This window comes from Saccopteryx leptura, chromosome 3 (genome assembly GCF_036850995.1).
Source record: "Saccopteryx leptura isolate mSacLep1 chromosome 3, mSacLep1_pri_phased_curated, whole genome shotgun sequence".
Taxonomy (NCBI): Eukaryota; Metazoa; Chordata; class Mammalia; order Chiroptera; family Emballonuridae; genus Saccopteryx; species Saccopteryx leptura.
The window spans coordinates 137,096,955-137,112,583 of NC_089505.1; the positions used below are offsets into that span (position 1 = coordinate 137,096,955).

Consider the following 15,629-nt stretch of genomic DNA (forward strand, 5'->3'; position numbering starts at 1 on the left):
TGAGCAGGTTGGCTTTTTGATTTCTTCACAGGCCCAAAGGAAGACCTACTGTTCTGTGATCAGAACCAGGCAAGGGCTCTCCACTCTGTGAAGCGGGCCAGGACGCGCCCCTAGCAGGAATCTGTGGACTAAGCAGCCGCTCAAGCCCTGGCCACGATCCCAGGAAAGAAGAGCAAGGGGCTTTCCACCTGCCCTAAGCGTAACCCGGACCCGAGGCCTCTCGGGTTCCAGCCGCTCGTGTCACGCCTCCTAAGCCCGCCTCCGCCTTGCGCCCCTCCCCACGCCCCTCCCCTCACGCCGGACGGGCTCGCTCCCGCGGCCGAAGGCGGAAGGCAGAGGGGCACTCCGCCGCGGGGGCGAGCGCGCAGGCGCTTTCTTGGAACCCGCTGCAGGCGCGAATCTCAAGGTGGCGTGGGCGGCGGGGTTAAGACCGGGATCTTGGGGCTGGGGACCGCCCAGCCAAGGTGAGGAGGGGCTGGGGATCCGCCGTGGGCCGCGGTCCTGCGCGGAGCTGCGCGCTCGTGGCGACTCGGCCCCCAGCTCGTTTTCACTGCGAGGGACGACGTCCAGGCCTCCGCCGCCCAGCTTGCTGGCTCGCTTGGGCGTGGCGTGGGGACGTGGTGACAGTGGTGGGATCCCCTGGGCTGGAGCGGCTTAGCCCCGGTTCTGGCGTCCTGAGGGTCTGGCCCGCTAGAGGAAGGGCGGTGGGGGCGGGGGCGTCAGGAGGGGTCCCTTTTTGCATGTCGTGCTCACCTGGGACAGCTGTACTCCCTGGGTGTTTTGTCCACCCTGCGGGAAGCACCTTTCAGACTAAAAGGAACAAACTGGGCTCTGGGAAGTGGACGGTCGGCTTTTCTGATGTCCAGACGCGCTCTCTGGGCAGAGCAGAGTGGAACACTTAGCCGCCAGTGTGACAACTTCCTGGCCCAGTGGAGTGGTTAGCAAGTTACTGTATTTTGCTTTACAGATGGAAAAAGTAATCAAGAACCCTTTTTACTTGTTCAAGAAGAGTCTCACATGATATCTGTAACCATTAAGGACTCAGCAACACTAAGTACCTCCCAATATCACACGGCATTCAGCAAATAGGATTACATGCAGATAACCCATCCTAAATTGACAATACTTGAACAGACCTAAAATACCCAACATCATAGTCTCTAGCCTACATTAAACTTGTTCAGATCACTTATATTAGCTTAAGGCTGGGCAACTATCTTGAGTTTCATCTGTAGAGTAATTGTCTTCCCCTTTTCACCAGAAGCAAGAGACAAATAGGCGGTTTTGTACACATGATGGGATGTGAAAAGGAAATCCGAAAACTGCTTCTGGCCGTACTGGACACTGGAGCGTGGGTTGTTGACCCTTGCGATGTAGCTGCTGACTGGGAGCTGCAGGTGGGCTGGTGGCTGCTGCCCAGCTTTAGAAAATTGTAGAGCATATCACTAGCTCAGGAAAAGACTGAAATTCAAAATTGGAAGTTTGGTTTCTACTGAATGTGTATTGGTTTCTCACCGTGGTAAAGCTGAAAATCCTAAGTTGAACCATTGTAAGTGGGGAGTTGGTCTGTACTTGAGGAGTACCTGCTTTCTGTGAACATTTTTCTCAGCTCAGGGAACATATATTCTAGTTGACAAAAAATAATAATTTCCTTTCATACCTTTGTATTGGAATATAACACATACATGATAAGACTACAGAAATCATACAATTCTGTTGATACGATCATAAAGTAACTACATCTTTTATTTACCACTCAAATCAAGAAACAACATTCACAACGTCTCAGAAAGACATCCCTGGACATCTGTTCCAATTACAATCCTCTTTTTTCTCCCCAAAGGTAATCTGGTTTCTACCACGATAGATTAGTTTTGCCTATTTAAGAGGCTTTCACAGGTGGGACCAAATATGTTCTATGATATCTAACTTTTCTTACTTAGTTATATTTGTGAGATTGTTCCATGTTGTGTGAAAATAGAATTTCTGATGGTGAAAAGAATTAGGCAGAAAATTAAAGAAGGTAGTGGTATCAGGTCTACCGGAAAGTTCTATCCTTTTCTATCACAAGTTTCGACACGTAAGCATATGTTTATTTGGCGCATGTGTGCCTCTCTGTTTTTATCACTTAATGTTGTATACATACTGATGTAGCAAATTAACTAAAACAGTTGATTCACATTAGTCTTATGTGTGAAGCCATAGTGTACCCATGGCTACTGATAAAGTTCATTTACGCCACTGTAATTTTTACGAATTTCAACAAGGAAGAAATGCTACAGAAGCATGTAGAAATTTATTGAAAGTGTTTGGTGAAGGTACAGTTTCTGATAGGACATGCAGAAGATGGTTTGAAAAATTCGAAACAGGTGATTTCAACCTTTCTGATAAGCCATGTTCTGGGCGACCATCTTTGATTGATGACAATGTTGTTAAGACCATGTTGGAGCAAGATCCCTTTTCTGACAACATCGGAGATCGCAGAAAGGCTTAATTCAGCTCAGCAAACCATTTTGGACCATATTCGGAAGATAGGATTGGTGTGGAAATATTCAAGATGGGTGCCACATGAATTAAGTCAGATCTCTGCTTGCTCGGAACAAAATCAAGCCCTTCTTGAACCGGATAATAACTGGGGATGAAAAGTGGATTACCTACGAAAACATCATAAGGAAAACCTAGCCCTTCCACCTCTGAACCAAATTTGACTCTGAATAAGAGAATGTTATGTATATGGTGGGACATTCGAGGACCAATACATTATGAGCTTTTAAAACCGAACAAAAAGCTCAATTCGGAGAAGTATTGTCAGCAACTGGATAATTTAAAGACAGCAGTCCAAGAAAAGAGGCCGGCGATGTTCAATAGGAAGAACATCATACTGCATCATGATAGTGCCAGACCACATGCTGCTTTGGGGACTCGTCAAAAAATTGCAGAGCTAGGCTGGGAAATTCTGTCGCATCCACCATATTCCCTGGACTTAGCACCCTCCGACTATCACTTGTTTTTGTCCTTACAAAATTTTTTGAAGGGCAAAAAATTCAAAAATGAAGAAGATATCAAACAAGCACTGGTTCAATTTTTCGCATCAAAAATGTTGAGAAAACATTTTTCAAAAATGGGATATACAAATTGCCCTCACACCGGCAAGAAATCATTAATAATAATGGCAATTATGTTATTTAATAAAGTTTATTGATGGTAAGAAAAATTTGTATTTTGTTTTATTCCAAAAATGGACAGAACTTTCCGGTAGACTGTATATAAACAGTAAGGATGGTCAGGGTTGATCTTTTGAGAGGATGACCTGAGGTATAACATGAAGGACAAAAGATTGGCTGGTGAGTCGCGTAAAGGGCATTCCAAGCAGAGGGAATAGAAGTGGAAAGGAACGGAGGTGTGAATGAGTCTGTCAGGTCCTAAGAAAAGAGGGAGGTACTTGGGAAAGTTGACAGATGAAATTGGAGAGGGCAAACGGGTCAGATCATAGAGGGTCTTATGTCTGGGGTATTTGTATTTTATTCTAAGTGGAATAGATGTCAGAGTGATATTCTTCAGTTTCTAACATGAGCCACTTGTGGAAGATGGGAAGTCCTATTCATTTTACTTATCAAAGAAGCCCTATAAATATGACAGTACTGGACAACTATTAGGAATTAGGGGAAACATCATGTTGGGAGACCAAATCTTCTTTTGTATTGTCAGGATTTATATTAATTCAGACACATAGTATGCTTCCAAAATCAGATTTAGAAGGTGCTTTATGAATTAGTTATCTGTTTTACACTCTAAAAATATTCTTGTCAAGTATTTGCTCAGCTTCCATTTGAAACTGTTAAAGAGGAGCTCCTCTCAAGAAGCTCATTTTATGTTTGGACAGCTCTAATTGTTAGAAAAGATTTCTTAATAGTTAATCAGAATACCTGTGACATTGATCAGTTCTGGGTTCATAGAGAACTGATAGATATCATCTGTTATCTGTTGCCTCCCTTTCGGTTCTCATGCAGTTGATTTTTGTTAACAAACTTTTCGGTCCTGGCCGGTTGGCTCTGGATAGAGTGTCACCTGACATATGGACACCCTGGATTCAATTCTGGTCAGGGTACACATAAGAAGTGACCATCTGCTTCTCACCCACTTCGTCTCTCCCTTCTTTCCCTCTTCTCCTCCAATAGCCAGTGACTTGATGGGTTCGAACATGGCCCTGGGCACTGAGGATAGCTGGGTTGGCCCCAGTGCCACAGCCTCAGGTGCTAAAAATTGCTTGGTGAATTCAAGCATTGGCCCAAGACCCAGGTTGTGATGTGGATCCCTCTCAGGCACATGCGGGGATCTGTCACAGTATCTCCCCTCCTTTCACTTAAAAACAAACAAACAAAACAACCCAGATTCTTGAACTTATTTGATTTTATCTCTGTCATGATTTCTGGAGGAGTTAGATTTGGTCCATCGTAGATGTTGTCCATATCTCTTTGGAGATGATTCTGTAGTGCCTCAGTTACATCAGTGTGTGATTAACAAACTTGATCCGCATGGTATTAGTTAAGCATTATGTTCTTTTAAGTTCATTGTGATTATTAAGTGTTATTGGTAGTTTATTTTTGTTAACTTAAGGTCCCTGGGAAGTACTTAAATACGATTATCTGAAGCTGTGGATAAGTGATTTAACTTGGTCATATTAGTGATTTAAATTTCCAATACAGAATATTAGTTTTAAGTACATTGTATTCATACATTGTTAAATCTAGGAATTAGCATTTGTAAAATCAATTTTACACATAATGTCTAGACAAAAATAGAGTGTTCTATTGCAATTTTGGAATATATGGTGGAAAATGTTGATAAAAGGAGCTTTTTGAGTTAGACTAAAAGAATTTGGGTGGTTTATAATGGTCTCTAACCTTGTCAAACACAGAATCAGCATCAAAAAGAGATTTAATTTTAATGTTTCCTCTTATTTTGCCTCTGTAATAAAACTTCTAGTGAACAGTAAAATGATCAAAATGGATGCATTAGGAGGGAGGAAACAGGATTTATATATGATATAACCCAAATGAGAATAATGTAGTTACATGACCTTACAAATGCTTTGTGTCATTCTACCTGATTAGATGCTAGACTTCATTAGTTCTAGAGTTGTCACTTGCTTTTTTTTTTTTTTAAGAGAGCAACAGGAAGGGAGAGAGATGAGAAGCATCAACTCCTAGTTGTGGCATTTCAGTTCATTAATTGCCTTGACTGGGGGGCTCCAGCTGAGCCAGTGACCTTGGGCTCAAACCAGCTACCTTGGGCTTCAAGTTAGAGACCATGGGATCATGTTTAAAGTATATTCTGTGGTTAAGGTGGCCCATAATTTTTTTGTTTTGTTTTTAGATCCTAACTTATGGATTAGAAATATTTGTTTTACTAAAAATTGTGTAAGCACTGTTGACTGGAGATGTTCAGAAGTGGGGAGAAAGCTTTGGGAATGACCAGGGGCATCTTTACTGAGGAGGTTAAACTTAAACAGAACTTTGAAGAATGGCCAGTATTTCCATAGGCAATAGGAGTTTGTTCCAAACTTTTTCAGACAACTGAGATGGGTTTTGAGAATCAGTTTGAACATAGGTAACAATGTTTTAATGATCCAGGTGCGTTGGCTCACAATTTTTCAACGCTTTCTAATTTTAAAACCTCTGTGGGGAAAAGTGAAAAAATTGAAATATGTAAGTGGCTAATAATTGCATTTTACTGTTTTTGTATTTTTTATAAAAGGGTTGGGGCTATTCTTTTTTTTTTTTTTTTTTTTAGAAGTGATGCTCTTTTTTTAAAATTTTTATTTATTTTTTCATTTTGAGAGGAGAGAGAGAGAGAAAGGGGGGAGGAGCAGGAAGCTTCAACTCCCATATGTGCCTCAGACCAGGCAAGTGCAGGTTATTGAACCGGCGACCTCAGCATTCCAGGTCGATGCTTTATCCACTCTGCCACCACAGGTCAGGTGTGGGCTATTCTTATCGATTCTTTTTTTAAAATTTTTATTTATTTATTTACTTTTTACAGAGACAGAGAGTGAGTCAGAGAGAGGGATAGATAGGGACAGACAGACAGGAATGGAGAGAGATGAGAAGCATCAATCATTAGTTTTTCATTGCGCGTTGCAACACCTTAGTTATTCATTGACTGCTTTCTCATATGTGCCTTGCCCGTGGGCCTTCGGCAGACCAAGTAACCCCTTGCTGGAGCCAGCGACCTTGGGTCCAAGCTGGTGAGCTTTTCCTCAAACCAGATGAGCCCACACTCAAGCTGGTGACCTCGGGGTCTCGAACCCGGGTCCTCTGCATTTCCAGTCCGATGCTCTATCCACTGTGCCACATCTGCTCAGGCTTCTTATCGATTCTTGAAAAGGTTTGTTCTTCTAAAATGGAAAGTTGGTGTTAGTGCAAGTGTATTTTGGAAGAAAAGAAGTAAAAAATCAAACTACATAAATTACTTTAGTGGAAAGCTTTCTCAAATTAAATATAAAGATAAAATTCCTCTTTCTCTCTGTACTAAAGATAAATCACCCCTTTGTTTTCCCTTATTTTTACCTGTTGGAGAATGTATATATTCTATATAGAACTGACTGTTCTACTCTCTACATATCTCTGTTGTTTTTTTTCACTGAGAAATATTCACTTTCAAGAGCTGACCCTTACCCTATCTTTAGATATACTGTATTGAGTCCCATCTAACAACAAGAGCTACTTTTTGAGGTATATTTTTTAATGAGAGGACTAAGGAATAAAGAATTTAAAACTATTCTCTTTCCTCTGCACCCCCCAACCCTCCTCCTGATTTTCTATCTTTCTACTTGGGTTAATGGGTTCATTGTTACAGGTTCTGTGCTCAGCTAAGTCTCGGTGTCCTTCCTTCCCCACTGCAGGATACTTCTTCACAGACAGAAGAAAAATCGGCAACTGTTTGGAAATGAAGCATCAAAATCATCTCAAACTCCTAATTCCAAAGAATTGATAACATTCTTTGATCAAGAAAAGAAGTGACCGGCTGTGTGTTACAAGTATTCTGGCACTAGTCCCATTTTTTTTTTCTTCCTGAGTTTGAAGAAACATGGAGAAATGGTACTTGATGACAACTGTGGTCCTTATAGGACTAACAGTACGATGGACAGTTTCTCTGAATTCTTATTCAGGTAACACATTTTTATTGTTTAAAAGATTGGTAGATATTCATTTGAATAGTTTTTGTTTATTGATTTGTTTTTTTGATATTTATAGTTTTCTGAATAGTACAGAAGAATTTCTCGTTTTATTGATGTGGTCAAGAAAATAATTTAAACATCTAATTCTTATAAAAAGAATTTGTATAAGAGCTAAATAGAGGCATGGGCTTTAAGATGTGAGAAAACAAATGTATCCTAACCTGGAAGGTGACAAGTTGAGAAACGATTATGTACTAGACTTTGAAGAGAGAAATGAGCTGGTACTTCCAGGAGGAGTAGAATCAAAGGAGGCTTTTTTGTTTGTTTTGTTTAGGGCAGAGAAGGCATGTTGCTAGATTTAAAGAAAAGGAAGAGATCAGTGGAGACGAAGCCTGGGAGTGATGTGAGGAAAAGGGAGGGAGAATTGTCGGGGTGTGTACCTGGAGACTGGAGGTGGGATTACATTTAACTTTGTGAGTATTTATTTAGCATCTCTCATCTTCTAGGCCCTCTGCTAAGCTCTAGAAATATAAGATGAATATTCAGTTCTTAAAGTGCCCACATTTGTGCAGATACGTGGTTACCACACAATGTGATCATTGTAACATAGAAGTGTGTGTGAGGTACAAAGGCAACAGAGAAGTAAATGGTCAGGATGCTTTAGAGAAGACTTTCCAGAGATGATGTTTGAGTGCAGGTTTGAAGGATGAGTTGGATTTGGGTACATGTTAGCCATAAAAAAGGGTCAATTTTGAGAGATGGAATTTGTCCGGAGGCAATAGGAACGCATATCCATCATCAGCTGTTTATAGAGAATACTTAATTACTAGAGTTAGGCTTCAACTTCATACTGTTGCAGGAAGTGACACCCAAGAGAAGAGACCAAAGATGCTCAGACAATTTAATAAAGGAAAGTGAATTTATTAGTAGCTGATGGAGTACGTGGGCTTAGTAGCACCAAAGCAAAAGCTCTCCAAATTAGATTTTCTTACAGGTTATATACCTTTACCGTATCCAAGCAATGGGCACGTGATTCCTTTGTTTAAGGTTTCCTAGGACTCAAGGAGAGGGGTGGGGGAGTTTCAGTGGGGTCAGCAAGGAGGAAGGGGTTTCTGGATCACTGCTCGTAGCTACATACAGATCCTGCTTTTCTTGCTTTGTGTTGCAAGTGGCTCCAAGCAACCATTAGAAAAGTATGGGATGTAGTTCATTTATAACTGGCTGACTCAGTTATCCCTGCTGTCTCATTTCCCAATGTATGGCCAGTATCCACAGCCATCATCACGGCAGCCTGGCCATGCAAGTTCGCATTTGATTCAGACAAATGGTAATGAAACAACGCAGCCAAAAACTGGTGGACCATCATCTTTAATCCTAGCTTGCACGTGGTGGGCAAGTAAAAACACACACTGGGCTCCAAAACCCACGTATTCAGTGCCAACAAGGCTACTGACTTACTCGAGTTTCCTAGAATCAAAGGTTTCTAGCTCACCAGACTTATTCACCTCTGTTCCCCATCTCCTTCCTTCTCCCTGCACAAACTCTGCATAGACTGGCTTCTCACTCAACACTCCACCATCTTGGCTGCTTCTCCTGGCCTCCTCCACGTGGCCTTTCTCTGCTCTCCTCTCTAATGCTAATCTCTGGAACCGAGAGAGAGCAAGCTCCCAGTCTGCCCCCATTTTATAGTGTAGAAATAAAAACCTTTAATCCAATATACAAATAAGGAAGTCTCTGATACAAAGTCACTTATCTGAGGCATAATGGGATTGTACGACCCCACATCAAAAAGGGTGGGAAAGGCTTAGTCCTAAAACCAAGCCCCAGGCTATAAGGGTCCTGCCTACCCACAGCCCTCCCCAACACACATTAATACAATCACGCCCATCCCAAGCAATCACCTGGGCATGGGCTTCCATGTAGGCAGTGCCATCTTTAACAAAGTGAGCATAATATATTTTATCTGCCCAACACCCTTGTATTCTTCTGGCTTCTCCCCTCTAAAGGGAGCAGGGTGGCTTGCTACCTCCTCAATAGTCTAGTACAGCTCTCTAGTGACCTGGGCTGAACCGATTGTAGGATTTTTTTTTCTTGCTAGAACCAAAGTAGGCAGGTCCTTTTTGTCCTATTTTTGTCTAAGTTCACACCTAGTCTCAGAAGTAGAACAAAGCAAGTGCAAGAGATAAACTAGAAAATATTTATGCCAATTCCCAGAGCAAATTTGATCTAGGTCATCCATTCTAAGCCTTTCTGATCTTGAGGTAGTTCCCAAGTGGGAGTGTTCCAGTTACTCCATATCCTTCACAACATTTGGTAGTATTAACGCTTTTGATTTCTACCAGGCTGCAGTGGGGTTGTGTCTCTGATCCTACACTCAAGCCAGTGACCCTGCACGCAAGTTGGTGAGCCCACACTCAAGCTGCCAGATGAGCTCTTGCTCAAGCCAGTGACCCTGGGGTTTTGAACCTGGGCTGTCAGCATCCCAGGCTGATGCTCTATCCACTGTGCTACCGGCTGGTCAGGATATTACTGTACTTTAAGTCTTGATACGTCGTGAGGCCTGCCCTCCCACTGGGTAGTTCTGCTTTAGAATGTCTTCAGTGTTCTGGGCTTTGCTTTTTCATATTGTAGTAGGCAGAGTTTCTAAAAATTCTCCCCTTCCCCCAAAATATTTTGCCCTAATCCCCAGAACCTGTGAAAATGATGAGATCTCACTTGGGAGTGATTTTTTACATGGCATAGTAGACTTTAAGATAGGAAGACTGCATTGTATTATCCAGGTATGCACAATGTAATCCCATAAGCCCTTAAAAGCAGAGTTTTCTCCAGCTGGTGGCGGAAGGGGACTCCAGAGAGACTGAAAGAGTAAGGACTAGAAACTCACTGGTTTGACATGTGAGAAGGAACATGAGTGGCCGCTAGGTTGCTGAGAGTGTCCCCTAGCTGACAACCAGCAACCTCATACCTGTAGCCGAAAGGAATTGAATGATGCCTGTAGCCTGACTGAGCTTGGAAGTGGATTCTTTCCCTAGCCCTTCAGATCAGAGTCCAGACTGGTTGATATATTATTTTGGCCTTGTGAGACCCTGAGCAGAGAATTAAGTCCACACAGACTTCTGACCTGCAGAACTGTGAGATTATGAAAGAATATTGCTTTAAGCTACTAAATTTGTATTAATAGAAAGCTAATATACACACATATATATATATATTTTTTTTATTTTTTTATTTACAGAGACAGAGTCAGAGAGAGGGACAAATAGGGACAGACAGACAGGAAGGGAGAGAGATGAGAAGCATCAGTTTTTCGTTGCGACACTTTATTTTTTTATTTTTATTATTATTATCATTTTTTGTATTTTTCTGAAGCTGGAAATGGGGAGGCAGTCAGACAGACTCCCGCATGCGCCCAACCGGGATCCACCCTGCGTGGGCGATGCTCTGCCCATCCGGGGCATCTCTCTGTTGCTACCAGAGCCACTCTAGCACCTGGGGCAGAGGCCATGGAGCCATCCCCAGCGCCCGGGCCATCTTTTGCTCCAATGGAGCCTCAGCTGCGGGAGGGGAAGAGAGAGACAGAGAGGAAGGAGAGGGGGAGGGGTGGAGAAGCAGATGGGCGCCTCTCCTGTGTGCTCTGGTCGGGAATCGAACCTGGGACTTCTGCACGCCAGGCCGACGCTCTACCACTGAGCCAACCGGCCAGGGCCTTGTTGCGACACTTAAGTTGTTCATTGATTGCTTTCTCATATGTTCCTTGACTGTGGGGCTACAGCAGACCGAGTAACCCCTTGCTCAAGCCAGCGACCTTGGGACCAAGCTGGTGAGCTTTGCTGACTCAATCTGGTGACCTTGGGATCTCGAATCTGGGTCCTCCGCATCCCAGTCCGATGCTCTATCCACTGCGCCACCGCCTGGTCAGGCACCACACATATATTTAAAAAAAAAATCAGATTACCAAAACCTGTTGGGATTTTGACTGAAATTATATTCTTCAATACTTTATTATTTTTCTTTATTAATTTTTTTTTGAAGAGAGAGAGGATGAGAAATAGGAAGGAAGAGAAAATGAGAAGCATCAACTTGTAATTGCATCACTTTAATTGTGCATTGATTGCTTCTCATAAGTGCCTTTACGGGGGCTCAAGCCAGCGACCTGTAGATCATATTGATGTACCCGTGTTCAAGCCAGTGACTCGTGCTCAAGCTGGCAACCTCTGGGTATCACACCAGGAACCTCAGCAGTCCAAGTCAACGCTTTATCCACTGTGCCCCCACCAGTCAGGCTCTTCAGTGCTTTTAATTGATGTGGGGGAAGTTGGCAGTCCTCACCATACAGAGTGGGGTTTCTGATTCATTAAGCTGATATGTTCATTTGTCTTCTTTAATGCCTTTCAATAACATTTTATAATTCTCTTTATCAGCAATTTTCAACCTTTTTCATCTCGTGGCACACATAAACTAATCACTAAAATTTTGCAGCACACCAACGGAGATATAATTTTTGCTTTTGATTCATTCACGCTGGATGGCTATTGTGTGTTGGCTGTTGTCATTTTTTTTTTAAACTTGATAGTCTAAGGGAAAAGAGGATAGAGCCCCTGACTAAATAGTCAAATGTTACATGTTTTAAAAATTCTTGTGGCACACCAGTGTGCCTGCCACAGCGCACCAGTTGAAAATTGCTGTTCTATATAAATCTATATGTGTATATAGTTTTCTTTTTTTTTCTCACCATTGTAGATGATATCTTTAAAATTTGCTTTTCTAAATGCTTGTTGTTGGGGTATAAAAATGTGGTTGATTTCTTATGTTTGGGAACCTATCTAAACCTTATAATTCTAATAATTTAGCTGAAGGATCTTTTGGATTTTCTATGTAAAAAAACAAATGATCTGGGCTTAATGACAGTTTTATTTCTTACTTTCTACCACTTATATTTTTAATTTCTTATTCTTTTTTTTTCTTTTTGTATTTTTCCAAAGTGAGAAGCTGGGGGGTTGGGGCAGGGGACTGGGGCAGGGGGGCAGGTGGGGAGGGAGGCGGACAGACAGGTATGTGCCCGACCAGGATCCACCCGGCATGCCCACCAGGGGGCGATGCTCCACCCATCTGGGCCTTTGCTCTGTTGCATCCAGAGCCATTCTAGCGCCTGAGGCAGAGGCCATAGAGCCATCCTCAGAGCCCAGGCCATCTTTGCTCCAATGGAGCCTTGGCTGCGGGAAGGGAAGAGAGAGACAGAGAGGAAGGAGAGGGGGAGGGGTGGAGAAGCAGATGGGTGCTTCTCCTGTGTGCCCTGGCCGGAAATTGAACCCGGGACTCCTGCACGCCAGGCGACGCTCTACCACTGAGCCAACCGGCCAGGGTACTGATTGCTTTTTTATTTTTTTAAAATATTTTAGTGAGAGTAGGGGAGGCAGACAGACTCCTGCCTGCGCCCTGACCGAGATCCTCCTGGCAAGCCCACTAGGGGGCAGGGCTCTGCCTATCTGGGGCCTTTGCTCTGTTGTAACAGGAGCCAGTTTTTAATGCCTGAGGCAGAGACCATGGAGCCATCCTTAGTGCCCGAGGCCAGCTTGCTCCAGTCGAGCCATGGCTGAAGGAGAGGAGGAGAAGAGAGAGAGAGAGAGAAGTGAGAGGGGGAAAGGTGGAGAAGCAGATGGACACTTCTCCTGTGTGCCCTGGCCGGGAATCAAACCAGAGATATCCACACCCTGGGGCCAACGTTGTACCACTGAGCCAACCCACCAGGCCACCTATTGCTATTTACATATAATGTCTCTTCTTACTCATTAGGAAATTATAAAAGGGGGGATTTATTCTGGAAATTTTAGCCAAGTTTTCTGCTCTTAAAATGTTTAAAATTTCAATGTTAAGGCAAGTAATATATATTCAAAGGAGCTACTTGTTTTTAAAATTCTAACATAATTCTGAAAAATTCAGCAGTTAGTAGAATGAATATTTAAGTGGTGCTTAAGCCCATTTCCCTGAGAATGAGACAGAATTGAAGCTTTGCAAGTATACATTCGTGTGTTTCTCTGTGTAATTCTGAATATCATATAAATGAATTTGCAGAGTTAGTTTTGGTGGAAGGGACCCTTTCTGCCCTTCCACAGTGAAGCTCCCATAGGTACAGTTGGGTTGTCCTTCTGGGTTGCTTGAAGGGCACTTTAGCAGTTTTAAAAACTTAAGTACTAATTTCATAGCCAGTGTCAGCTGAATTTATTGAAGTAGGTCAGACTCTGGATAGAAACTTGTTTCTCAACCCTAAAGAGAGTCATTATCCATTCTTCTATTTGTTAGAGAATGGTAATAAATTCTTCCACATTGACCATAGTCTAGAGCAATTTCAGAAAATCTAGAAAGCTGGATTTTTTCAGGTATAGGGAATAACTTAAGATTCTCTCTGACTTTTATTATCCTGGTGGACCAAAAATAAATAAAAACAAACAAGCAAACGATAAAAGTCACCTCCTTTCCCCTATAGGCAATGGCTATATTTCTAAAAACGAGAACAAATACATCTATAAAATACACATGCAAAGAAGTCATTAATTTAATGAGGAATTATTTTACCTTTTTTTAAAAATTGTATGTTGTTCTCCCCCTCCTGTTCAGTTGATAAGGAAGTTTTTAATGAAAGGATGTACTATCTGCCTAGCAATATGTTTCCTTTGCATTCTGGAAAATAGAAACTAAAATTCTTATTTGTGTAGCAATTAAGAAATAGTGTAATCATGTGACAAAATCTATGATACTGAAAATAAATATTGTGAGTAGTCAATAATTAATGATCTATGTGTTTTTAATTTATAAGGGAAGGTTTCATGGAGAATTTGGAATTTAAGGTGATTTTTGAAGGTTGGATATGAGTTGATAGAAGAGATATCTAAATACGGAGTAGGCAGCACGAACAGAGACTTGGAATTTCCGTGTCAGACAGTAACTTAAAGATGTTTTTGGGCAAGAACCAATATATGGAAAAAGTAGCCATGATATATATAATCAATTGATCTGCCATCACACATTGCTTAATGCCCCACATTCAATAATTGGAAAATCAGGAACTCAAATCTTTTGAACTTAAAATCCTTGCTATAGCACACTGTTTATATCAGCATTCTTGCTATCTCATCATTCACTGAGAATCTACGGGTGCCATTCCATCCTGAGACTACAAAAGTAAACAAGGTACACTATGAGAGAGAGTTGTGTGTATCTGCACATACATGTGTCTGTGTACTGTGGGTGATTCCTGTGACAATCAGTGCATATGCTTTCGAGATGTTAATCTGCTTTTCCCATGGTTATCACGTATGGGAGTATCTCCTTAGGTGGAGATGCCAACATTTAAAGAATATTGGTATAATATAGCTGTTAGATGAAAAAAGAATTTACTTAATGTAGTGTTTCAAAGCTGGATATAATCTAGGTTGGATTTCAGTGAGCAATAATATGTCATTCTCCAATGTGTCACATATTCCCTAGGGATTAATGAACATATACTGCTCACAAAAATTAGAGGATCAGGGAACGTGCAAATACTCCAGTACTTTCAGCTTTTTGTACAGTGCATTTTCACCAATGAAATAAAAGTTGGTTTTGCATTCCTTTGCATAATCGAACAACTTTTTTTGACTTGTTTTTCTGATGTTCTATCAAATGCTTCTTTTTTCTATTGCTTTATATTCATTTTGAAATATCCCCGGCCCTGGCCGGTTGGCTCAGTGGTAGAGCGTCGGCCTGGCGTGCGGGGGACCCAGGTTCGATTCCTGGCCAGGGCACATAGGAGAAGCGCCCATCTGCTTCTCCACCCCCCCCTTCCTCTCTGTCTCTCTCTTCCCCTCCCGCAGTTGAGGCTCCATTGGAGCAAAGATGGCCCGGGCGCTGGGGATGGCTCCTTGGCCTTTGCCCCAGGCCCTAGAGTGGCTCTGGTCGGCAGAGCGATGCCCCGGAGGGGCAGAGCATCGCCCCCTGGTGGGCAGAGCCTCGCCCATGGTGGGCGTGCCGGGTGGATCCCGGTCGGGCGCATGCGGGAGTCTGTCTGTCTCTCCCCTTTTCCAGCTTCAGAAAAATACAAAAAAAAAAGAAAAGAAATATCCCCTAATTTTTGTGAGCAGTATATTTGACTACATGTGATTTTCACTTGCTGGTTAAAAATCCTGTGACTGTACTATACTATACCACTTTGGGCCTTGTCACAATTTTGTAACCAACTACTAGTTAAATAGTGGGTGTTTACTATTTACTAATTGGAATCATCCTTATGTCATTTTAAATGATTTAAGGTTGATAGCCTACTTAACCATTGTGTGGCAGTGCAGAGTAGGAGTTAAGAGTATGGATTATGGAGTCAGTCTTCCTAAATTCGGATCCATACTGCTACTTATTACCTGGGCGACGATTGCCTCTGGTTTTCCAGCTATAAAGAGGGGATGATATACTTAGTTCA

At 42.3% G+C, this 15,629-nt stretch overlaps 1 protein-coding gene across 4 annotated transcripts in view; it reads left to right on the plus strand.

Annotated features, from left to right (window-relative positions):
• Nucleotides 1-316: 316 nt before the first annotated feature.
• ALG6 (ALG6 alpha-1,3-glucosyltransferase) overlaps nucleotides 317-15,629 on the plus strand; it is a 51,727-nt gene continuing 36,414 nt past the window's right edge. Inside the window, exons 1-3 of one of the 4 annotated variants that reach the window (XM_066376464.1) lie at nucleotides 317-464; nucleotides 1,262-1,549; nucleotides 6,905-7,171. In XM_066376464.1, the coding sequence (XP_066232561.1) occupies nucleotides 7,090-7,171 (82 nt within the window). In that variant the 5' untranslated portion in view covers nucleotides 317-464; nucleotides 1,262-1,549; nucleotides 6,905-7,089. The remainder of the gene's footprint in view (nucleotides 465-1,261; nucleotides 1,550-6,904; nucleotides 7,172-15,629) is intronic. The other 3 variants (XM_066376466.1, XM_066376467.1, XM_066376468.1) reach the window with 3 other exon arrangements.